Source organism: Manacus vitellinus, unplaced genomic scaffold (genome assembly GCF_001715985.3).
Source record: "Manacus vitellinus isolate BGI_N305 unplaced genomic scaffold, ASM171598v3 scaffold_12_pilon, whole genome shotgun sequence".
NCBI lineage: Eukaryota > Metazoa > Chordata > Aves > Passeriformes > Pipridae > Manacus > Manacus vitellinus.
In genome coordinates this window covers 12,216,998-12,243,152 of record NW_021938949.1, presented here as the reverse complement: position 1 = coordinate 12,243,152, position 26,155 = coordinate 12,216,998, and the positions used below count along the sequence as shown (strand labels likewise).

Sequence of the window (26,155 nt, the reverse complement as noted above, 5' to 3'; positions counted from 1 at the left end):
GGGAGCGGTATGGCAGCCGCGGTGGCCACGCTGGCGCTCGCGTCGGGGCGGCGGAGCAGCACGCGGAATCGCGGAGCGAGTGCTGAGTCGGTGCGCCCGGCTCCCCCCTCACCCGGAGACGCTTTCGGGCGCGGAGCTTGTGGGCCGCACAAAATGGAGGCGAACGGCAGCGCAGCGACAGCAGCAGGTGACTCGGCCCCGCGACCTGCTGGGACCAGGCGGACATCGAGAACGGCAACGGCCGCCGGCCCGGGCTGCGGCCGCGCCGGCCGCGGAGGCCGAGGGCAGCAGGAGCTGCTCGGGCGGCCTTCAGCCGGCAAGCTGAACTCAACGCCAAGCCCTTCGTGCCAACGTCTCACGCCCGCCGAGTTCGGTGCCGTGTCCTTCCCTGCGGGTCGGCCCGCGCCCGGCCTGCCAGCCGCCATCCCCCCGCCCGCTCCCGCCGCCGCCGCCACACGGTACCAAGCGGGGGCGGGGCCATGTTGGGAGCGCGCCGGGCTCCGCGGGCCGGGGAAGGCCGCCCGGGGACCGGGGGCACGGGGGGCGGCAGCGGGGCCCCCAGCGCAGGAGGGTCTCGGCAGCGGGAGGGGCACGGCGGGGGGCTCCGCGCTGAGGGCTGGCGGCCCTGAGAGGCCGGGAGCAGCGCTGGGGGCAGCGGGTGAGGGAGCCCCCGAGCCCGGGGGGGCCCGGCGGGGTCTGCAGGTGACGGGGGCTCTGCGGGGCCGGGCCGGGCGCGGGGGTCGTGCCCAGGAATGGGGGTGCTGATTGGGGTGCTCTGGCTGCGTGCGGGTCCCCTGTGCGTTTCTCTGGTACCTTTGCTCGCAAAGGGTCACCCATGACGAGAGGAAACCTGCCCAAAGCACGACAGGAGTTGTCGGAGGTTTTGGTGGTCATAAATTTGGTGTTGCTGGGGAGAACAGCACTGCCTCGGCCACCAGTGGCTCGGATGTGTCTTAAATGTCTTTTTGAGGATTATATCAAGTAGTTATTTTTTTCCAACCTAATGCTGATAAAGGATTAGCAGGGAAGGGAGTTGTGTCCAGCTGGCTTCAGTGAATGGAATAACTTGAAATTTACCCTGCTTTTAATTTCAAAGGATCTTTGTGTACGCAACCAATGTTTATACTAGATTTACTTTGCATATGGGAAATGAAAGGAGAGCTACTTTTTCATTTCCAGCTCCAAACTGAAGGTCCTTCCAAATATCAGACATGCTGGTTAACTTTGTGGTAGCATTTTAATGTCACTCCTGCAGCTAAGGAGTTTAAAGCCTTCCTATTTTTTTCTCTAATTTTTTTCAATTATTCCTGTTGGTATAATATGAATTAAGCTAGTGTTCTAGATATTTATCTAGTAATTTAATTTCACTAAAGAGACTACTCGTTACATTATATTTGCACTATTTCCTGTTGGCTGTGGCTTATTATTTATTGTGTTCTGCTTTAATACATTAATTAGTCTTGCTCTCCCTAGTATCTAAAGTTATCAGGTGTTAACAACTAAAAACTATAACTTTCATATATGAAGGTTTAAAATTTTCATAGCAGAACATTATAACCTGTTTCTGATGGTAGAGCAAATGTTAGATTATGTGTTTGCTAGTGCTGCTCAGCACTCCTGATTTTTATCACAAGTTGTAGCTCATGTACTATGCAGGCAAAATATAAGTGCATTAAAATATGCTTTCAAGAAGCCATGGGCAGACCCTTGGATTCCATTTAGAATAAATATACATGTTTGAGTTCACAGGTGTAAGGGCAGACTGGGTACTTCGAGGTTATGATGGACACGTGATGCACCTTTGACTAATCTGCAGAATCCATCCCAGTGTTTTCCAGATATTGCAACCTGAATCCAAGTATTTTTTTTACTATGTAATCAGTAGTGTGATTGAAAACTTTCTTGGTGTTTTGAATGTTTTTAGTATAACTTTGTGGGGTTTTGTCTCCTGGCTACTTTTGTAAGGTCCCTTCTGAGGCTTCCTATAGTTAGGGGGTTTTTTGTAGGATTTAAACTGCGTTTCCTCACCTGCTCATTAGATTTATTTCATCACACTGTCCTTTGTTCCACTCTTGCTACTTCTGAGGCCTGTGATGAGCTTTGTCTTTCCAGAAGCTAGAGATGACTTTACTGAAAGCTGCCTGGCCATCTGGAGTGATCAGGAAGGCTTTTCTTTGCATCTTAGTTGCTGAATACATTTCCTACATAGTGCTATGATCTACCTGGTTTGAATTCACCTTGATGCTATACCTTCTTTAAGGTTTAGGATTTTGAGTTTCTCTAAAAGTAACTTTGATATTCCTAAATTTAGGCAGACAAAAATGTGCAGTTATAAAAAACTAACTTTCTTTCTTACCTGGAAGACTGTACTTGTTGGGTACTTTTTCGTGTCTGATGTACTTGGGTGCAGAAAGTAATTGACAGTCTTCTCCTTGCAGATGTTTGTATAAGGTGACAACTACTTTCCTGGCTGGAAGAACGAGGTGGAGCTTGCTCTGGAAATAAGTCAGAACAACATGTGATTAGACAATGGTGCTGAATGGGTTACTTTTTAGCAACCCAGTTTGCTTTTTTCCCCATAGGTGTTCTGTGACACTTCAGTACATGGTTTGTACTGGGAAGAATCTAAATTAATCTTGATTGTTAGGAAAAAATCTAAAAAACTGGGTGTCAGTTTAACTTCAGTGGCTTAAAGTTAAACTCTAATAATGCTTTTCTTCTTGGAACTTTCTCTTGGTGAGGTTTCATTCAAGTCATAATTCCTCAGTAACTCAAAGGGCATTGTGGGTCAGGATAAATGTGTGGTAGTGCCATGGCATATAAAAAAATTCCACAGCACTGATTCCATTGTGTGGCTGTGGTGTGTAATGGTGTTTTTTCCTTTTATGCACACTAACTTCATGTTTCTAGTAATTTGAATAAAATTCCTGTCCCTTATGTTTAGAGCACAGAAATAACATTCTTGGAAGCCATTTAGGGAACAAGATGTTAACTTTCTAAAATTGGGAAACTCCTGAGACCTGCATTCTGAGTACTTTACCTTAAAACTTCTGGTTTATGCATGCTTTCTTTTGATTGGAAATTGTATATTAGGGAGAAGAGCTGGCTTTACCATCAATATAATTTTTGCTTGCAGATAGTTTGGGAATTAGTATGGAATTAAATTACCATTTGATTATATGTAAAAAGCATGTTATTTACATTTTTGAACCTAAGCAGCATATTAAAGCCAATATGTTCCAAATGTTGTAGCTGTGAGGACTTGCTTTTATCAATTGTGTCCAAGTCAAACTCATTTGTGTCAAATCTCTCTCTGCTGGATTCTGTGGAAATGTGAAATGGAGACTTCTCTGTTTTCTGTCTGCACGAGGTGTGGCTGTGACACAGTCACTGGACATGGGACTGGAAGGATGTTGTGAACAGGGGAACTTTCTGTAGGTAGCAGCTGCTGGACCAGCAACTCAACTAAGGCCAGGTGTGGTTGTGTTAAGGCTTCTAAACATTCTTAGTCACAACTGGCCCTTGCAACTTCACTCTTCTTTAGCATCTCTGGCTTATTTTTGTGCTATGTTTTACTACTTTTGTAGTTGTATGTAAGATGTAATTATATTTGGGTGGCTTTTTTATTCATGTCTGTATCAAGGCATGGTTCAGAGGGTACAGTGAACACCAACCCCTTGATTAATAAGACTTCTGTAATCTAACTTTTTTTTTTTTTATCTTGGGTATGCAAGAAGCAAAACATTTCTGAAAATGCAGTGTAAATCTGCATTCTTGTCGTTCAGTTTTTGTCACAGTTCTTGAATATTCACAGAATTCTTGGTAAAATTGATCACAGTTTCCTTGGATGGTCTTTACTATATTTTAGGTTAGTTTTTCTTGTTAGAATTTTTTAAGTATTCACTCAAAGTGTTAATTTTGCTTGGAGCAGGAGACTAAACTAGATAACTTCCTGGGATCCCTTCCAATCTGAATTCTTCAATGATTTGAAGTATGCAGTGGTTGTAGTAAGAAAAAAAGCTGTCATTAGTACAAAAGTAATGAGAACAAGAAGCGTGTGACTCATCACAGCCGGTGTAAGGAAAGCCAGCATTTATCCTTTTAGTGGTATTAGTGCTACTGCTTCATTTAGTAGCTCTCTTGACCTCTTCAAGTCACTTCCTGAACATCTTTATTAATGACTACAGTTTAAACAACTTGCACCTACAGTCCTGAGCCAAGCAAACATCTGGCTAAAGATCCAGTGCCCTTCAGTTTGCTTCACTCCCTAAATATCCTCACTCACCTGCAGTAGCCACTTTTAGTTACAGTCCAGCAGCTGGACACCTTGAGCCTTCAAATGCTGTAAATAAATGGATATAGCATTTATCTTTCTGGTTTTCCCAGCCTTCGTTTTTTCTGACCTTGTAGCTAGCTGGGACATCCATATATTCCCCACGTGTTGCCAGTCAGACACTAGGGGAGAAGTTTCAGTATTTTCTGTTTGAGTTCTGGTGCCTGTAGTTTCCAGGGTAGGATGATGAGTTACCTGTATCCCTGGGTTCCCCAAAGCCGGTCTTCTTGTTTTACACTGTTCTCTGTAGACTGTGTTTTCAGAATCTTCAACAATTTAGTCCTTGAGAGATTTCACTTTGTGCATGAACTTGCTGAGAAAGTCTTGTCTGAAACTGCTATTTGAGAAGCTGTTGTGTTCAAGGGTGACAGGGTTTGCTCATGTCAGCCTTTGAACAGCCATGTGCTGATTTCCTCATGAGTGGGGTGTTGGTAGTGCTGCTGTTAATACTTCAGAGCTGGGAGCTTGCACTGCTTACATGGCAGCAAATCAGTGTTGTATTGTGAATGCCAGTATATGGGAGAAATTGTTCTTATCTGAAAGTCTTGATTGCAGTTGTCACTTGACTGTCTAGTGCAGTTCTTCTGTATCAGCCTGTCCTGACAGATGAGCTGCACAGCCACTTCTAGACCAGAGAAAGGCTGGATGTCTTGGCACTGACTTGCCAGGTGATCAGATACAATACACCTGTGTGATGCAGTCAGGGTGCCAATTTATTGCACAGATGTCCTTTGTCTACATCTGAAGTGTCCCCAGGAAGGCAGCCAGGATTGTGTTGCTCCTGTTAGAATAATTCATTGCACTTGTGGCCTTGCATGACTCCAGTAAAAGACAGGCCACTGGGAACAGGCTGTGGATGGGAGGCTGCTGACCACGTGTTTGGCACCCTGGCTCCAGCTCCTCAGTTAATGTGCTTGAAAGCATGATGTTATCTCTTAAAACTTGATTGCTCTATCAAAATGAACACAAAAATAAATTGGGATAGTTCTTAGATTCTATTTATAGTCTGGTTTTACAATTCCATTTTAGGAATTTGGGGGGTTTTGTCCTGTTTTGTGATGAGAGACATGCAAGCAAGAAAAGCAACTGATTGTATGAACTAAGATGGAAAGATGGGGGGGTTGATTTTGTGGGTTTTTTTATTATTATTAGGGAATAAAGCAATCATAATTTAATCCATGAAATTTATGACTGTGTTTTGAAGAGGTCTGTAGGAAAATGACAGTGTCTGGAATTCGGTACAAAAGTTAGTTTAGGACAGGTGATGCCATACTAAAATTATGGGTTATACTAAAAATATTGGGTTATGAGAGATCTTTGTTAGAGAGTGGAGTTCTGAACTGTTCAAATACTGTGTTTGATTTCTTGATTATCTGTCTCAAAAATCAAGTTATCAACTGAGCACAAATACTTGGCCTTTAAGCAAAAGGGGTTTTCATTATATTCTCTGAAAATCCCCATAAGCTTTCTTAGACTTAGTTGTTAAGGAGCATGTCGGGTTTAGATAAGATAAAATTAAGGTGTGTCCTCACTCGGGAAGGAAAAAGGTGGGTCCTAACGTAATCCTATGAATATGAAGCAAGTGCTAATTTTTTTGGTGAATTTTACAGTCATGTTAAACTGTTAAAGCTGCTCTTACATTGGTGTATTTTAAAAACTGGGCATACATCTCTGTGTCCACTGGTGAAGCTGGGGCATCAGGACAGAGATGAGAAGAAAATAATTTGGTATTTAACTTTTAAACATCTGCCTTACAGTGAACTCTTGAAAACCTTTTCTTTCTGTATATTTTGAAATAATGAATATAAAATACTTTGCTCAGCTGTAGCACTTATTTGTGCTTAAAGTAATTTTCTGTGCATTTTTGTTAACTAAGAATCTCTTGGGGTTGTTTTATTCTGCTTCTCATGCTGCGTATGTTTGACACAGACTTTAATTTTTTTACTCTGCTGTAATTCCATTTATGCTTTCATTTAACAAAAAAAAAGGGGGGGGTGCAAGCATCTATTATGTAATTCATGAAAACTGTTGAGACTGTGTGACTGTTGTGTAAATATGTGCTGAACTCAGGTATCCAAATTACACATACAAAAAGGTGATAGGAATCCTAAGGTGGGTGTCATGTGTTTCTTTACCCTTCCAGGAATTCCTGTGAAGGAATGTGATGCCTGTATTAGAGGGGCCATAACAAATTCACTGTACAGACCTTTTGTAGATGAGATGCTTCTTTCAAACTGAATTGGCCTTTTTCCTTTTTCCCCTTTTTGTTTTGATCTCCAAGCTCTGTGGCACCAACAGTCCACCCCAGTTGTGAGGTTCCAGTCCTGTGCAGGTTCTTATCACTGCAGCAGCAGAGCAGGCTGGGAGCTGGCAGTGCCCTGCACTGCAACAAATTCATGCCTCACTTCTGTGAAGGCATTTGCATTGTGGCTCAGGTACCTGCTGCTGAGGAGTTACCAGGTAACCACTCAGCAGTGCTGCCTTGTGTGCAGACCTTGAGCAGCTTTTCCTGTGCATCTGGTAAACACTGCACTTTGGGGAAAGGTGGAAGTTGTCATTACTGCTTAGCACCTGAGTTTGACTTTATTACTGCATTTTGATTGCAGTTCTTCTAATATTGATTCTTAGTTTAGCAGCTGTATATATCTGATATATGAGAAACTTATTACATTCTAATATAAATGTAATTAAAAAGCAATTTTCTATTGTTTGTGTACAAGCATTCTAATCTGTTAATGCTGCAAAATTCCTGGATTTTACTCTTATCTTAAAACAATACTTTCAGAGGTTGGGTGATAATTTCTGATTTGTTCTACCTGTGCAGCTTTGGTTATTGTACAGCAGAAATGCATATAAGTACAAAACTTGGTGTGATATGCAGCAAACTCAGCAGCTGAAGTAGAAGGCTGTGTGAACAAAGTAGGCAGAGTGGGTTCTTGCAGTATATCTTTAGGACATGATCTCTATTTTAAAGAGATCAATCACCATGTTTTAAAATTGAGCAAATTTGGACTCTTTATTGGAAGTGTGCACACTCCTCCAGTGAATTTTATACTTAAAATGCCCCCAAACAATTACCTTGTTCAGACAAGACTGAATTATATAGTGTCACCAGTAGGTAAATGCAGCATGTGTATCCATTTTTGCCTTTGTCATTGACAACAAAGATATTCCAAAAAACATCCTGAGGCTCTGATGTTCAGCAGGACTAAAGATAAACCACTCACTCCAAGTAATACTGTGAATAAGGTTGCAGTGGCAGTTCTTGACTTAGGGCTTGAGGAGAGATGGGGGGTGGAGGATACTGTGTAAAATCTAATGTGCCTATAATGTGTAATCCAGTACCTTGAGGCATCACTTCAGACATTTGCTGACTTTAAGATTTCCTACAAAGTGTATTTTGAATCCCTCTCATATGACAAGATTCCTATCTGAATGATTTTCACAGGTGAGAATCTAAACTGTTCAAGCTGAACTTGAAGTGTGTTACGGATTTTTTTTCTAGTTGGTGGTTAATTTGCTGGGTGTGATGTTTTTAAGATAATAGTAAAAACTATGTTAAGCATAAATGATGTTAGTTACTGCCTTGCAGAAAACACAAAATGGAAAACTTTGCATATCTACTTCAGTGTTTTGGAGGGATCAGGGTAAGTTAGAGAGACTACTTAGAACCTTTCCCAGTTTCCTTCACCTTTAAAGGTATTTTCTTACAATACAAGGGTATTTTCTTCTCTTTATCTCATGGGCAAAACAAGCAAGGTTATTTCAGTTCACTGAATTTGTCCAAACATTTTGCCACAGGCACAGTGTGGAGTTTGGACTTCTTCCCATGTCCTGTTTCAGTATTGAGCCCTATTGAGCCCTGGATAGTAAGCCTATCTCACCTGGATTCAGAATTGTCATCCCCTTTTTATGTGATCCAAAGATTCCCAAGGTGTTTCAGAGCTGAAACTTAAAGGTGAAGTGGTTTTCCTTGAATTATTGAGTCTGCCTTTGTGTTCTGCTCTTACTTACTATATTAAACAATTCTCTTGAGATTTTGTTCCTATGTTTTTGGGCATGTAGCTCATATTTGATCCAGCACAGGAGTGCAGGGAACAGTTCCCTCCTGTGCCCCTCCCCAGTTTGCTGCTGGCCACTGGATGTTGTGCTGTGACCCACATTCCCCCTGCCTGCTTTGTCCTCTGGCCCTCTGCCAGCTCTCCCAGCGCTGCTCCAGTTTAGAGGAGTCTGCAGCAAATACGCAAACAGTGCGAAAGCAAAGAGGCTTAGAATGAAGTCCTTCCCTGTGTGCTTTTGTTCTTTTGAGGGGATTTGTTTCATCTTTAGGGCCCATCATGCATATAGAGCAAGTGATGCTTTAAGATCTCTGTTTATAATTGCATTGAAGGAGAGCTGGAGTACAGCTGAACAGAGCTTTGTATTTGGTATGGGGCTGAAAAAAAGATAATGAATTTGTTTCAAAGAATTATGAAGTTGAATTTATACCAAGAGAAATCTAAATAGGTTAAGGTTTTAGGGATGATTATAGAAGGCCTCTTGATCATGTGGAATAATGTCCTAAAACATGAAGTGGTGTAATTGCTAATAGGAACGTATCACTCCTGGTAGGTTTAATAATTAGTTATACCTCAGCATATAGTTTAGTGCATGAGTGCATTTTAGCATGAGTGATTTATCTGAAAAACCATACTTGTGGCTTTGATAAGCACGTGCCTGGTGAGATTGCCCACCAAGTAATGTGACCATATTGTAGTGTTTAAGAGGACTGGTGAACTTAGAAAGCATCTGAACGAGTTTATCGTTTCTTGACCCCAATAACTCCAGAGGATCATAAGAATTTATTCCTCAGAGCTTGGTTCAATTTTCTCCTCAGTGTTTCTATGGAAGTGAGGCAGTAGCAGTGTAGACGCGCCTGTGAGCTGGAGCTGGCAGAGCCTTTCCAAACACTTTTGACACCACAGGCATATTGTTTCTTTGGATGCAATGAAACTGGTTTGACATTTTTAAATTCCAGTTAGACACTAAAACTTGAAATAGCCAGCATGCCCAAAAAGGTGGGCAGGTAAAATATTATGTGTAGAAAAATTGCTTGCTTTATGTGTATCTTTCCATGTAGGGCAATAAATGGCCTGGTTTTAGAGCTGGTGTCTTACTTTCACAAGTTGTAGGCAGTGTTCTTCAGCAGTATTTGTGCTCTGAGGCTGTTTAGTAATGCTTGGCAGGAGGGAGGTGTTTGTTCTTTCAATACACTTCATGCAATAAAGTTGGGAGTTGGTCTTTCGTGCCAAAGTTTGGAAATCAGTTTCATCACTGTATTTTAAAAATCAAACTTTTTTCTCTCCAGGTGCACCTGTAGAGACTTCTCCAGAGGAGCAGACAGCCCCTTGTGAAGGTAGTTGTTTTTGTGTTCTGATGGACCTCCATTAAACATTTTTTAAAAATTATTACAAAGAATCTCCTCTTTAAAATCTCTATGAACCTTTTCCAATCTTCATTATCTTTATCCTCATACTACTGTTGTAAGGCAATGTGGATATCTGCAGTTATTTGCAGTTTTATAGGCAGTTGAACAAGGTGCATAAGGTGGTTTACAGAAGATCATAAAACTTGCATGAAGCAGAATTTTTGAAATTGAATCTGTATATTGAATAATTTCGGCAAATGCCAAAACATCCGAACTATCCTCTTTTTAATTTAGTCATTCCATCTTTCCCTCTTCTTGATAGTATCATGGTAAATGTGTGTCTTTAATGATGCCTTTTTTTCCCTTTTTTTTCCCTCCAGGTCCAAATGCTGCTGTTAACATGGAAATTTCAGAATCTGTTGGTAAGATGAGAATTGTTCCTTTTCACTGTGGTAGTACTATAATATACTATATAGTCCTTTTGCTGAATCTCTGCAAACAAAATAGAAGAGCCTTTACATTTTTGGTCCTTACTATTTTGTGTTGTGTCTTTATACTTGGATGAGGAAAGAGATAATCAAGCACTTGTATGTGCTGACAGGTGCAATCAGATTACTTGGACACTGTAAAAGTATTAGTGCTGTATTAAAAAAATAATTTCATATCACAAAATAGACCCATTCATATATGTGGAATGGTGATTAACAAAAAACTTCAAAGTGATCAGCAATATGAGTGATCAGAACATGGAAATTGTATCTTTCTCATTGTTTTAATCTGGTTTATGAGCAAACTTAAACCACAGTCCCTGTCCCTGGCTTTCTAAACACATGATAGTGTGAGTCTGTGGGTTCAGACCAGTGTGATGGGCTGAGTGGAGCTTCACATTTGCTTTTTCTTTGTAAAATTATTGCCTGGTTAACTCAGAAGTTTCTTAATCCCTATGAATCATAGATGTCTTATGTCAGCACACAAGCTGGTTTGGAAGCTCCCAGTATGAATAATTTCAGAAGGAGCAGCAGTTGTCCCCTTTTATTTAGGAAGATGGTAACAGATGGGCAGCTGAAACCTTTCAGTTGATCTCTGGGGTAGGGGCTTTCCCCCGTAGTAATTGCTTTTAATTTCTTTATCAATTTGAATATATCTGGCTGGTTGATTTTTTTTTTTCAGTGGAAAATGGAGAGACAGAAATGTCCCCAGAGGAGTCGTGGGACCACAAAGAAGAAACAAGTGAAGCAGAGCTTGGCAGTGGCCCCCCAGGGGACGCGGGGCCTTCGGAAGAAAGCGCTCAGGAAATGATGGAAGAGGAGGAGGAAATACCAAAACCCAAATCTGTTGTAGCACCTCCAGGTGCTCCTAAAAAAGAGCACGTAAATGTAGTATTCATTGGACACGTAGGTGAGTTGGAAGGGAGTGTGAAGTAATTGGATCTTTTGTGTTGTGTGTTATCCAGAACTCAGAGGATTAGAAATTAATGCTGTTCTTTGGAGGGATGTGTGGGCTCACCATGTCTTGAGGGCAATGGGAGCATTCATTCTACTGAAGCTGCTCTGGAAAAATGAAAAAAAGGAAAGAAGGTCTTTCAGGAGTAGTGTGCCAAGAGCAGAGTGTGTTCTCTGGGACACAGCAGTGCCTGTGTCCATGATTTCTCAAGTACCTGCTCCTGTTGAGTGCTGAAGTGATTATGTGTTTATGATCTAAAAAACAAAATCAGAAAGCAGTGCTTCTTTTCTACTTAAATTAAAAGGGTAGGGGTTCTTACTGTTAGATTCAACCACTATTATTCTAAATACTAAAAATTGCAGAGTTACAAACAATAGATTAATGTAATTCATAGTTAAAAGGAGCATTTATAGCAAAATATCCTCATTTAATAGTTTCAACAAGCTTCAGAAAAACTTAGGTGGTGTCAAAAGTACAGAAGAATTATTAAATCCACAATAAATTCTGTCCCTTTATTTGTACAGTCTCTTATCACCTTAGAAGCTGAGTCCTTGGGTAAATTCAGAAGGGAGTCACCTGAAGTAAAGAGGCAGTGGGCAGAGGTACATCCCAGTGTTGAAGAGCAGCCCACCCAAGTTGGAGACAGGGATAAAGGAAGCAGGGAAAGGGATTTTGCATGAGCTTCCCACACTCTTAACCCCTGCTTTAGCTGGAGCACTCCTTGTTCAGGGGTTTTGTTATGGATAATGCTCAATTTGCATGTATGAAAACAGAATTTTCAAAGTTCAGTGTAATTGAATTGTCAACAAAACATTATGGGAACAAGGAAAGGTGCAGGATGCCTCAAAAAACTTAGATTATGATGTAAAAAATAAATCATTTGGAATTAAATCAGATTACTTTGTTCATAATGGTTTTCTTTTTCTAGGATTTTCTTTTAAATTGTGCATGACTCTTTTTTTTTTTTTTAGACGCTGGCAAGTCAACTATTGGAGGACAAATAATGTAAGGAAACTTAAATTTTTAGATTTCCTGTTCTTTCTTGTGAATTAAAAAACATCAGTTAAAATGAGTGATATTTTCTTTGTGGCTTTAATCAGCATAGATGAATACTTGTATAATGTTACTATCCCAGTCAGTTTTGTTACTTACTGTCTTTGGAACTTCTTAATTCCAGCAGATCACTTTTATTGCTATAGCATTTTCACTTAATGGAAACAGCTATGCAAAATCATACATTATTAATTTTTAAACATGAATCACTTTCTTACAACGTGGCTATTTTTCTTCATGATTTTAAAATGCTATGTGAAACTGCTTTATACCTTTTGTTAAATTTTGTCCTTTTTGAGAAGACTAAAAAAAATGTAATATCTTTATTCCCCAGTGCAAATATTGTCAGACATAATTTGATTTCAAAATGTGCCAATATCTGCAGTGTGAGATAAAAGTAAATACATGCAGCTAGATTTTACAGTTTTTAAACATGGAAATCAGTACATGAAGAAATAAATGCTATTTGCTGACACTCAGTATTTCTATGATTTTACAATAATATTCTCAGCAAAAGTGGGAGGTCTTTGCCTTGGCATTTTCATCTTGTTTTGTTTCGACCAAATTGGAATGTTGGAATTGTCATGCTGCATTTAACCTTGTAGCTCATACTAGAGCAAATAGGCATTTTATTATCTGATGTGTCTGAGTATTCTCCTTGTACAAGGAAATGCCTGTTCTTAACACTCCTACTGATGTGTTCTGTTCCTAAAGCTTTCTGTGGTCTTTCAGTTTTGCACAATATCCCTTTGATGTAAGGGGGGAAAACTGTGTGCTTGTATCAACTTTGTCATTAACCCATTATTTACTGTTATCTTTAATTGTCCTTATAAATTAAGAAGATTAATGTTATTAAAAGATCAAGTAGAAATAGCTGAGAAAAAAATTAATGCTATAATATAATAAAACTACAGTACTTGCTTCTTTTTATCACTGAAAGCTCTCTCTTGAAAAACCAGTTTCCTTTTCTATGTAAAAAGAATGAAACCAAAGTTACTTTCCTTTACAGTTCAGAAATGGGACGGGGATGTGAAAAAATCCTTCTTTAACAATTTTTACTTAAGTGTTTCTGAGACTAATTCAGTATATCAAAATTAACAGATGTAATTCCTTTTGAAAACTTGCCTCTGTGGAACATTTTACAGTTAGGCTTAAAAGACATTCCTCATACTTCTGCTAAAGTGGTGCTGGTGTACTTTTACATATCAGATAATGGTGTGGCTTTTTGTGCAAAAAAAATTCCACTGCTGATAGTATCAGGCTATTCCATTTTTTCAAAATAATCTGTAAGGACTGTATAAGGATTTAACTACTTGGAAATATGTTTCTGCTTAATGTAAAATTGCATTTTTTTCCCCCTCTCTTCCTAGGTATTTGACGGGAATGGTTGACAAAAGAACACTTGAAAAATATGAAAGAGAAGCTAAAGAAAAAAACAGAGAAACATGGTATGAACTTGCTGAAGATAACAGCACACTTTGCTCTTTTTTTCACTGCAATGAAATGGGGAACTGATTCGAGCTCTGTCCCTGTAGGGCTGCCTTCCTTTGGGCTCTTGGCATGGGTGGATTTTTTGTTGGCCTCTGGTTTGGGTTTTGTTGTTGTGTTTTGGTTGGTTGGGTTTTGGGGGGCAGTGTCTGCATGTACAGCACATTTAGCAGTCAGATTTCTCCTTCAAACAACTCCTGGAAAATTGATTTCCCTTTTGAAAGCTTTCTATTTTTGGCTGTGGAGTTCAAAGGGCTCTGGAAAAGGAGCAGCTAAAGACTTCCTTAGGGATAGAGCAGTGATGGAGCACTCAAGGGGTGGGCATTGACCTGAACTAACACTATTATGTGTGAGAGAGAGGAATAGAAAGGGTGTCTCATGTTCTTTTTACCAAGCAGCCATCATCCCCCTATTGGGAGCTGGCCATTCTGACTGAAATCTAATTTGTCAGTGGCCAATGGGATAAAATAATTAGGATGGAACAACAGTTGATATGATCAAAGTATCAAAGATAGAGGGAATAGAACAGTCAATGAAAGTCACTGTTGGTCTTGGAAATGCTTAAGTTTGGTAATGCTGACATGGTTAGAATAATTGAGCAGAAAAAAAGACACTTTATGATAACAAATCATATATAAATTAATAAAAATGAATACAAAAATAGAGCCTTTGGGTTGGGATTTTTTAGGTACCTTTCGTGGGCCTTAGACACAAACCAAGAAGAACGAGACAAAGGTAAAACAGTAGAAGTGGGTCGTGCCTATTTCGAAACGGAGAAGAAACACTTCACTATTTTAGATGCTCCTGGACATAAGAGCTTTGTTCCAAATATGATTGGTGGGGCTTCTCAAGCTGATCTTGCTGTGCTGGTAAGGACAAATCAGAATACTTTTGTTTTGGGTATACTGTGGAATTCAACTTTTTATTTTTATTTGTTTTGTTTGGTTGTTTATTCTTTTGGTTAGTTACAGTATAATCTTTAAATGTTAAGTTTACCAAGTTGAGTGGGTTTTGGAGTAACTTAATAGATTCTTAAAATTGTCCACAGGTGTCATGTGATTTCTTTATGTCAGTGCAAAAATTAATGGGTAACATTAAGGATATACCAGAGCATTTTGAAAGCTTTTACTAGTTTTGACTTACTCAAAGTTATTTTTTAATAAGGCAGTATTATCCATTGTTGATTGTCCTGTTGAGAGAATTGTAGAACTTTTATTAAAATATATGTTTTTAATTAGGTTATTTCTGCAAGAAAAGGAGAGTTTGAAACTGGATTTGAGAAAGGTGGACAAACAAGAGAACATGCCATGTTAGCAAAAACAGCAGGTGTAAAACATTTAATAGTTCTTATTAATAAAATGGATGATCCAACTGTAAACTGGAGTAATGAAAGGTGAGTTTAATATTAAAAAAATTATTCTTCATTGAAAGACACTGAAAAGAATTCCTAGGTAATTTTTTATCCCATTTTTGCTGAAAGAATGGTAAACTGGTGGACTAAAGACAGGTTATAAAAATGGCAGAAAACCAGCAGCACAGTGCCTAGGACAGTGCCTCTCAACTAAGCTTGAACTTCTGCATTACTTTAAAACATTCATTTTCATCTGCTTGGATCCTTGCAGACCTATCTGACAAATCCATGCATTCTAACATAGTTTAATTGTTGACTTGGAAACTTCATACTGAATTTAAAAAGAGGAAGTGACTCGGTTTTCAGTAGTGGAGTTTGGCAGAGTTATCAGAATTTGCTGTGTGTGCTGCCAAGACTTGTGAAGGTTTTTGAGGAAAGCCATGGGGGCCTGTGCAAGCTTAGAGCATGAGCCTGCTTTCCTGAGAGACTCAGGCATGGCCACTTGTGCTCTCTTAGTCCTGCCCCAACCTTCTGACATTGAATTCAGCCAAAACCACCAGGAAGAAGTGTACCAGAAATAAACAGCACAAAACCTTCAGAACTTCTGGAGGAGACTGAGGCACTACAGTGAAAGGCTGCAGCACCACCTCAGCAGCTGCTTGGTCTGTCCTGCTGTGTTGGCCTGGATATCCTGCTCAAAGCATTCCCACCATGTGGTGCTGCTTATCCAGCCCCATCATTGAAGCAGATGGAGAAAACTGATGGTGCTTTATGGAGCAGAGGAATGAGGGGGAATAGACAATACCAAGTTGTGCTGGAAGGCTGGAGAGAAGATGCAAATAGGCCACTAAGCTTTATTAGGTTTGCTTGCTGCTCACTTAGTAACTTAACTGATGAAAATGATATGTCCAGGGGGTTTGTTGGGTTTTTTTAAGTACAGTATTATTTTATGCTGGAATAAGTGAAACTTATCTTGATCTGCTTGTCATTTTAATAGATATGAGGAATGTAAAGAGAAACTGGTGCCATTTTTGAAGAAAGTTGGCTTCAATCCCAAAAAGGATATTCATTTCATGCCCTGCTCAGGACTGACTGGAGCAAACCTTAAAGAACAGTCAGAATTCTGTCCTTGGTATATGTATGTATCTTAAATTGAATTGAGCCACCTGAATATTTGCTGTATTTCAATCAAAGTAAATGCTACAGTGAAGTGGGAGGTAGTATAGAGTGATGTGTTGTAGTTGTGTTCTAAAGTGCTTGAGGAAATAAATCAGGGCAACAGGAACACAGCCATATAATGTGCCAACAAAAAGCATTTGCTGCCTGCAGAGGATTATCAGTAAAACATTAGCAGTGTTTCTGTGGCTGTGTGAGTTTAGTGCCATACAAGCACTTGGAATTGCCAGTGATGCTGCAGTTGACATGTTGCTGGAATAAGTAACTGTGTGATGTGAAAAGTTTGCTTGGAGCTGTGTTATAATTAGTGCCAAGCCATGTCTCTCAGTGGATATCATGTTTTTCAGTATTGTTCATTGTACTTAAAAAAGTATTAATGGAAATCACATTTGGACCTAGCTTTGTAGTTCCAAAATATAGTACACATCTATTGTGATTCTCAAAGGAATAGTTAATTTGTGTAAAATATGCTTGTAATGTAACTTAAAAACATGCACTTCCGGGGTAATATATTATTATATATGTTAGCTGGGGTAAAGTGGACACTACTGATGGGATGTTAAAATAGATTTAACTGTCTTAGAAGTCACTGTTCTTAATGATGAGAGAGTGAAAACCATTCCTTTTGTTGGACTGCATTTATCCATTCTGAGTAATGTTTTAAATGGAAGGGTGCTCACAAAATTGAAACAAATGCCTTCTGCTCTTTTAGTGGATTACCATTTATTCCATACCTGGATAATTTGCCAAACTTCAACCGTTCAGTTGATGGACCAATCAGGCTGCCAATTGTGGATAAATACAAGGTACAAATTAAAATAATAGGATGGAAAGTATAAATGGGCTGTTATCAGAGAGCAGTAAATGGACTATTTACTGTACTTTTAGAGGGTATCTTTTTTCTTTGCGAATGTTACATTTCCAACTGTGTAATAGAGGTGGGAAGGGGAAGTAAATAATTTGGGTATTATATGAAACACTTAAAATCTGTAATCTTTCATGAGAACAGTTTCCAAAATATTAAGTATACCAGTGCTAGATAACTTTACAGGGCTAAGTAATCAAACTTAAGAGTTAAATCATAAATAGAGCAGACTCTTTAGGAAAATATTTCCAATCTTTATGTAATGATTTCTTTTTGTGAAGGATATGGGCACTGTGGTCCTTGGGAAGCTGGAGTCGGGCTCTATTTGCAAAGGACAACAGCTTGTGATGATGCCAAACAAGGTATGGGAAGGTTTAGATATTTACTACCCTAAAAAAGAGCTTGATTCTTAAAGATACTCATTACTCAGAAAATGTTGTGTTGCTCTGTTGGATATCACTAAGCTCTCAGGTTTTCCATGGATGAAGTTTCTGGGGGCAGGGTGTGTGTATGGTCCCTCCCTAAGCATTCAGAACTTGGGTTGTCTTGCCTTCAAAACTCAGTTGCTGGACTACAAGTCATCAGACTTGAAATCATATTTTAAATGTTCTGAAGCTTGCAAAATTGAATATAGCGAATTTAAACTGTAGTGGAATTATTTATTGAAATTCTGTTATATTAAAATGATTTTGTACCAGACTAAAATATTCACAGTACAAAACTACATTTTTGCTTTCTTTAAGCACAATGTGGAAGTTCTTGGAATCCTTTCTGATGATGTAGAAACCGATTCAGTAGCCCCAGGTGAAAATCTAAAAATCAGACTGAAGGGAATTGAAGAGGAAGAGATTCTTCCAGGATTTATTCTCTGTGATCTCAACAACCTTTGTCATTCTGGACGCACGTTTGATGCCCAGGTACAATAACCAGCATTTAATTGCTGTGTAAGGGGTAAAAAACATGGTATTTTTTGTGTTTCACCAATTCTAAACTTTAGAAGTTTGAAGTTTCAGTTCAGATTTCTTATTCACTACCATATCTCTAAATGAGCAATAACATATATACTTAACACTGGCATCATATCATTTATTTTGAAATTAAGTTTTTGGTGAAGTTTTGGATGCTTATAATGGTGAAAGCAAGATCTCATCAGGCCAGTTCTTCAATTTTTTACTTTCATATTATAAACAAGTTAGTAACTTATAAATTTTGGTTCTTTGAAAAAACTTTGTGTGTATATTTTTCAACTATACCTTCTAATACCTTTTAGTTCTGCATTTGATTATTCTCTGTTCTTTTATAATTGAAATTAGGAAAAATGCACTTATTTTGAATTGTTTTGCAGATAGTGATAATTGAGCACAAATCCATTATCTGCCCAGGTTATAATGCTGTGCTGCACATCCACACCTGTATTGAAGAAGTTGAGATAACAGTAAGTGTGATGTGACTGTAGACAGTCCAGTTGTTGGGATGAGTTGTTCTGTCAGGACATACATCTGTAGAACAACTAATGCAACAAAGCTCAGTTTTGAGTAGAATTCTTGGTCAGTCTCCTAACACAAACAAAAATGGCTGCAACTGTCAGCATAAGCTTTCTGAAGAGTGTGGCAAGTCATGACTGACTCTTACGTGGTAAATCTTGGAAGGTTTTTTGCATGTATATTTGTAAGTAAGTGTTTGTAAAGAAAAATAACCCTTATTTTAGCAGTCACAGCTATGAATTTTTCTTCTTGTGCAGGCCTTAATCTGCTTGGTAGACAAGAAAACAGGAGAAAAAAGTAAGACACGGCCCCGTTTTGTGAAACAAGATCAAGTTTGCATTGCCCGTTTAAGGACAGCAGGAACGATCTGCCTTGAGACATTCAAAGATTTCCCTCAGATGGGTCGCTTTACCTTAAGGGATGAGGGTAAGGCTCTTTCCTCCACAGCTCCTGACTGCTGCAAAAATACTGCTGCTTGAAATGGGGCATCATGCATGGCAGTGAGGTATTAAAATGCTGGTATCTAGTGGAAATCACTCTCTGGGTAACAATGGAAAAGTAAATCTAAGCAAATTGTTGTCATTGTGCAGAGTTCTTGCTGGTAACAGGAAGCTTTCTTTTAGATGAATAATGTACAGAAATGTGCACTGTGAAACAAAAGATTGGATTTGAAAGATTACCAGCAATGCTTTCTTAATGTGTCCTGCAATGTCCACCTACAATATGAATACCATAGTTTCACTGATGAAAGTTAGAAAATATCAGAGGGGTTGTGTGTGTTGGTCTTTAACTCATGCACACCCTGATAAAACTCACAGATTTGTGGGATGCATTTAAAATAAATTAGAGCTGGTAGTGACTCTGCCTTGCCTTCTCCTTAGATAAGTGCAGAGCAGGCTTTCCACAATCCACATCATGTTCTTGACTGTGACAATAGCAGGTTTACTATCTTGAAGATTTTCTCGAGCTTTTAAAATACACAGATGCTTTCATGCTGCAATAAAACAATTTCTTCTCTATGATTTCTAGTACTCTTAAGAGCCTGTATTTTGGGGAAAGCTTTCACGTTCTTGGAGACTTCTACATCCTTTTCACCATAAATGTAACTCTGCTGTTTGTCTCCTTGATTTAGGTAAGACCATTGCAATTGGAAAAGTTCTGAAACTGGTTCCAGAGAAGGACTAAGCATTTTTCTCAATGACCCCGCACAAAACTGTGAGGAAAATCGACTCAGCAAAAGCCTACTTCACACCGCCTTCTTATTTTCTGCCCATTGATAAACTTCTCCCCATATTTTGCAAAGACAAATTTCACAGCAAAGGTCCACATTATGTCAGCTTTCTCATATTGAGAGCTCTGCTATGCCACTGTTGAATTTTCCCAAAAAAGAAATTTTTTTTTTCTCCCAAATTCTGCTTCCTTGGAAAGATTCGGCAATAGCTTTGTAAGTGATGTGGACATAATTGCCTATAATTATGAAAATCTAAAGGATTTTTAATGTTTAATTTCCCCCAGCATATATATTAAGACCTCTTTTTTCCAGGCAGATCATTCAGAGTGTGCGAGTGTGTGTGCACATGTTACAAAGATGACTACCATGTTAATAAACTATTCAATTTGAAATCTTTTTCGGTATTCGAATTGCTTTTGAATAATGTTTTTTATCCGGATGTAACGCAGTTGCATTTAGCTTTTTAACTCTCCAGTAACCCAGATATTTGGTTACTTGGACTTTTCTAAACTCCTCAGCCTCCCCACACACACAGTTTTAAATGAGGCAATTGGGCACTCAACCAAGTTTGTATTAAAACAATTAGGTTTGCCCCTTCCCTTTGTCGAATGCATTCTGAAAATTAAAAAAAAACATTCATGCAAATGTGGCACCTTCATTAGCTTTACATTTGTTAATAACTTCAGCAAATTTAGGTTGACTTAACATCATTACTAGACACAGTAAGTCAATTTTGAAGGCTAGAAGTACGTATTGTGTCTTTATAAAATTCAGCATTGGTAAATTCTTAACTGCAGAAAATGCTAACAACCAGTAAATCAGTGAAAGTTGCAAAACTAAGAGAATCTGTGGCAATAGTGCCTATTAGTATTTATAAGAGCTGCATTTTGTGGGAGAACTGGGCCAATTAAAAAGTGCCAGTTATATAAATTACTCAGTTCACCCTGTCTTTAATTTAGAGGGCTGGATAATCCTTGCTGTTTTAAAGATCAGTCTGAACTGAGAGGGAGACAGACTATTTAAATCCCTAAGAATTTGCACATACCGAAATATGGGAGGGTCAGAATCAAGCACAGTCTGTAAATTTTTGCATATCAAAAGCAATGTAAGCTGATGAGGACCAGTGAAGTTTTTCTTGAAGAATTAAAGCAAAACTGGTTCAAAGTAAAGCTTACTCAGTACAACTTGAAGGAGCTGCATAATAAAACCCTATTTAGCTGCACTTTGGAAGTGGACTGTCTGCAATTGCTGTCCTGATTCTAACAATTAGGATGAAGGCTAAGGGATTTTTTTCAGTTCCCAGAGTATTAGTAGTAATTATTAAAAGGTATCTTCAGAGCTTCTTCAGACTGTCTTAAACTAAACATTTTCAGTTGTACAATTGTGGTGAGCCCATCTTCTCCCCCAAAAGTTTACAGTCTAGTGACTGTGTCTGAATTCACAGATAACTCAAAATTGAAAGAGATTTACCTTTTTTGGTCTTTTTCTTTTTTTTTTTTTGTTTTTTTTTTTGGTTTTTTTTTTTTGGTTTTGTTTGTTTCTTTGTAACTGTGGAACTCCCATTCATTTCACTTACAGCTACATTGTATGGACAGAAGAAGTTATTGTCCTTCCGTTTCATATGACTACACTTGTAGCTACCGTAATGCATGGAATTTAAATAAATTTTATTATGTCTGCAAATCTCTGGGCTTTTATTTTTTTTGGTAAAGCAGGGTTTAAAAGCAACTTTTTTTTTTTTTCCTACCAAGTGAACAAAACCCACAGTTCCTTGGATCTTAAACTAATGAAGAAATTAAAAGCCAAGGAAAATTACTGTCTTGTTCATATTCTGGACTGACTTAAGATTTCCAGATATCTGACTGCTTTCTTGAAGCAAGCTCATGGATTTGAAATTTGCAAAGACCATTATTAGATAAGAGTTAGATTCCTAAATTGTTAGATCTTTTAAACCTTTTTTTTTTTTAAGGCATTGAAATGCATCTGAAGGCTACATGATGCTCCAGCAGAATTTTTCCACTTTTGAACAAACTTAATGGGGGATTCTAAAACCTCATTATTATGAGGCTGGACTGAGTATTTATTATTAAACTGAATAGTCATCTGGTGGGTTGGAATATCAGTAGATAGAGAGTCTGAGTATTTCCATTACTCATCCCATCTAGTGCATTTGATTACATTTCCATAAATCCAGTTAATGTCACCTTGTCTGTTAACAGAATCCACATTATGCAATAAAGATATTGCTATCCTGTAGGAAGTTTTTATTTGGGTGTAAAATATTTGCATTCTATAGCAAATACACTGATATGAAAATATAAGGCATAAATCTGCACAAATTGGCTGCATTTTGGGTAGAAGAGCTGAAAGTACATTGTGTTTGAATAGTCCTCAGATCACATCTCAACTTTTTCATTTCATCTCCATTCTACATTTTATAGTCCCATTTTTACTACTATTAAGTAAAGCTAAATCTAGATGAAAGAAGAAAAAAAAGATAATGTGGCTTTGTTGGAAATAAATACTATTTGCTGATTCACTGATGTAATAAACTTTTTTAAATGACCATTTTGAATACTTCCTTGTTTGAAAATGTGGTATACTGCTTTGAAGATAAAACTAAAGGAGCTGTGGAACCACAACAGTTGAAAGGAAGGTGGGGGGGAAGGAGATAGAAGTTGGATTGAAGCTACAGGAGCACCAGGAGCACTGCCAGGGTACCTGTGCTTGCATCTAACACTGGCAGAGTATTCCTGGGTTCTGGCGTGGCTGTAACTCATACCAGCAAAACTGTGAGCATGTTTCTGCAGAAAGGAGGGATTTGGGGCTTTATTTTCCCCAGTAAAACAGCATTTGCAGTGTGGTAGTGATGAGGATCACACCTGTTTCTCTCTGCTGGTTGGCCAAAGTTTGTAGTGTAGATATGGCTTAAGTGTTTAGCCACGATGTAACTTATAAAAACACAAATTATAATTCTCTAAATTAAGACTTTGTATGTCCTTGAACTGAAAACCTTGGTATATGTAACCAAAATTAAATGTAAAGCAAAAAAATCTGAATGTGCACCAGTACTAATTGTTTGGCAACAGGAAAATAATGACTTGTTTCTGCAAGTGACCACTAACTGGAGGAATGGGTGACATTGCCAGCAGCTGTCTTCTTGAAACCATTCCAGCCTCCTTGGGCATCTCTTGCAGACAATCAGGAACTGATCCACAAACATGGTGACACTGGATTCCTGAGACACTTCCTCTGGTAGTAAATTGTGTTCCTGAAGAGCAAGCTCTTGACTATGGTGTAATAGTGTTGTAAGAAAAACGACTGCTTTAAGGTTTATCCATGGGGATATTTGCTGCTCATGACTTTAATGCCCCTCTGCAGATCTTTTTTAGTGGCATAAAAAGCCCAGGGAAAAATGCTCAGTGAACAACCTCTGTTTTAGACTACTTATGGCACCACTCCATATATTAAAAATCATGTTAATTATGAGAAATGTGTTTTTATAAGTGTTTATTAATGAATATTACCTAAGGAAAAAAAATATTGTTTCAATGTCCCAAGTATTTGATTCTGTATTACTCTGGCTTTTTGGTTCTTAACTCAGACTGTTTAAATTATGATGATAAAGCAGATGAAATGTACTCCAGACAAGACTGTTTTCTTCCTGAACTGGTACTTAAAGGCTCTCACTTATTCTGCTGTTTTTGTATACCCTATAGAGGATTTGGTACAGAAAAATATACCAACAAAACTGGAGTTACTACTGAAGATTTTATATTGTGAACTTGTTTCTTTCCTTGTGTTTATTTTAAAGCACTATAAACCTGACAAGATACTACTTTTCCTCTGAAGAAATACTAGAAAGGATTCTAGTCTTAATATAAAGTGGAAATTTATGCTAACAAACCCAAAACCTGTTGTCTGTGTATATATACCTTTTGATAATACATATCCTTTCATTGGCTTTCCTTCCTAAGAAGTATCAACTTCCAACATAAACTGGATTTTTCTACATCTCGCCTCAGTTACATACCCCTGAAAAATCCACGTACTTCTGAACAAAAGTAATAATAAGAGAGTTAATAGATGAAGAATTGGATGGCAAAAAGGTATTTGAGGCAATGTCCCTGTCACCTGTTAAGCCTCTGGAAGTGGTGATAGGCAAAGCATTATAAGAGGAAAGCTTTGCAGTGAGAAAGTATAAAATCAGGCATGTAGAGAAACATATAAGTAATGAGGTAGACTGGCTTGCAATTATTTTAAATCTTAGCATTTAAGTAAGTGGCACAAATGGCTTTAAGAAATATACATACTTCCATAGTCCAAAAAGTTAAATTGAGAGCTACAGCAGGATAATGTACAGCAATAACACTGATCAGAGCATCAAACCTAATTTCCTTGTAAGAGTAACTGTAAATTGATGAACTTGCTAAATTAAAAGTGCACTCTCTTATAGTTTATATTCATTGCATGCTGTATTAAGCTGAAATATTTCTTATCCAGAGATTAACTTAATTTTTCCAAGGCAGGTCTGTTAGCTATGTCAAGTACCTTTCCAGAGAAAATGATTATACTAAGGCAGTTAAATCACATCTAGTAAAATTCAGTCATGTCAGACCTAAAATTGTTCAGAAAAATGAACTTGGATGAGACTGACGTGAAAAATTTGAATTTGAGTTGCTAATAATAGTCCCTTTAGTTTTATCCTATTAATGCTATACTGACCCAGTACAGTTGGGCTTCAAACATGCTGTTCAATCGTATCTTGCAAGACTAGCCTGGCTTATTTTCAGAGAGATGTTCCAGTCATCTGACTTTTTCTATTTTGTTTTAACATGTCACACTAGTATGTTGATGTCTTATTAAAATAGGGCTGCTCTAAAATATGCAAAGAGGAAGTATGGCTAATACAGTTATCAGAATATACAACACCACATGCCTAAATTCTACCAGTACTGAAAAGATTTTAATGAGTCTGCCCTCTTTGGCTACCCTACCTGTTCCTCACCTTCAGTAATTTCTCTAATCAATACTTCAAACAACATGGCAACAAAGGATAGCTTTTCTTTTTCTTAGCCAGTTTCGTTTATTTTGTTCAAATATCACGATAGGATTTTTTTTCCCCACTCTTTAAAATCAGTTTATGTCCATATAGTTCTTTCATAAGTCTGGATATGTCTTGAAGCCATCAACTATTCCACTGTTGCTCTAAAAAACACTAACAGTAGAATGAAAATATAAACCACTACGTGAAACAGTTTGTCATGAGACTAGGGTATTTTAGTTTCTTTCTCTTTGTACTTTCTCTTTGCACACCGATGGAGCAACAAATTTTGTTGGAAGACATTTGATGAGAAAGAATAAAACCATAAATAGAAAGGCAAAGGGCAAGGAAAGATCTAGAGATGAGTGAATGACTCAGACTCCTAATTACATGCATATTTAAACCCTGGTGATGCATAGCTGTGTTACTCAGGTACCAGCTTACCTGTGTGATGAATGCAGACAAGGCAAAGCTGCCAAGGCACACACAGCACTGTGGGAATGAGGGCAAAATAATTCCAGGCCAGATTTTATCTCAGAACAATGTATTTATCCAGCATGGAACCGAATGGGATAAGTATCCTAAAATTAAGCTACTTCCATGTAGTCAGTCAGTGCATTCCCAAACTGAACAGCAGACGCAGCAGTTGTGCCTTTATTAGTCACACATGAGGAAGAAATGGTTTAGCATGTGATAATCAGTGGCTGCCTCAATGGCAGTGACCTGGAAATAGCAGAGTTCAAGACACAGAGTGTGAGGAAGATGAGGAGCAGAAGGCAGGCCCTGGACTCCATGAGACATACATGAGTTTATTCAGAGAACCAGCAGGTAAGATCCCATGGGAGGCAGCTCTGAAAGTTGCTCAGGGGAGCTGGCAGCAGTTCTTTAAGGACATCCTTCTCCAATCATAAAAACAGTTCCTCCTGATACTCAGGAAAACAGGGAACTGTTTTGCACTCCAGTGCAAAAGGACAGTAATACAGGAGATAAAATCAGGGATAGGCTTCAAAGAAGGAATCTGAAGACATGGGTAACAATTCTTTGGACAACAAAAATCTGAATGGCTTGTCCTCTACCCGAAGGCCAGTAACAAATGGAGCACTGGGACACTCGGGCATTGGCACAGCCTCCATCCCTGGAGCTGGGAAGCCCGGGCTGGACACAGCCCTGAGCATCCCCGCCTGACCTCCGGCTGGCGCTGCTGCCGGGGCGGGACGGACTGACGGCCTCCGGAGCTCTGCTCCAAACTCGATTAGCCCCTGACCTTTCTGGGATAAAGC

General features: G+C 38.7%; 1 protein-coding gene across 1 annotated transcript; it reads left to right on the top strand.

Annotated features, from left to right (window-relative positions):
* The first annotated feature begins 428 nt into the window (after positions 1-428).
* On the top strand, positions 429-21,514 carry GSPT1 (G1 to S phase transition 1). Its single transcript, XM_018067424.2, has 15 exons — positions 429-458; positions 9,681-9,728; positions 10,121-10,162; positions 10,911-11,138; positions 12,155-12,188; positions 13,607-13,684; positions 14,413-14,593; positions 14,963-15,117; positions 16,073-16,213; positions 16,964-17,057; positions 17,398-17,478; positions 17,860-18,033; positions 18,462-18,551; positions 18,858-19,026; positions 19,733-21,514. Exons 3-15 carry the CDS (start codon positions 10,141-10,143, stop codon positions 19,783-19,785), a joined length of 1,500 nt encoding a protein of 499 aa, XP_017922913.1. The 5' UTR covers positions 429-458; positions 9,681-9,728; positions 10,121-10,140; the 3' UTR covers positions 19,786-21,514.
* Positions 21,515-26,155: the final 4,641 nt, after the last annotated feature.

Coding starts and splice junctions, on each gene's coding strand:
- GSPT1 (XM_018067424.2), top strand. CDS start 10,141: ATGGAAATTTCAGAATCTGTTG. Junction 10,163..10,910: donor GGAAATTTCAGAATCTGTTG/GTAAGATGAGAA, acceptor TTTTTTTTTCAG/TGGAAAATGGAGAGACAGAA. Junction 13,685..14,412: donor GAAAAAAACAGAGAAACATG/GTATGAACTTGC, acceptor GGGATTTTTTAG/GTACCTTTCGTGGGCCTTAG.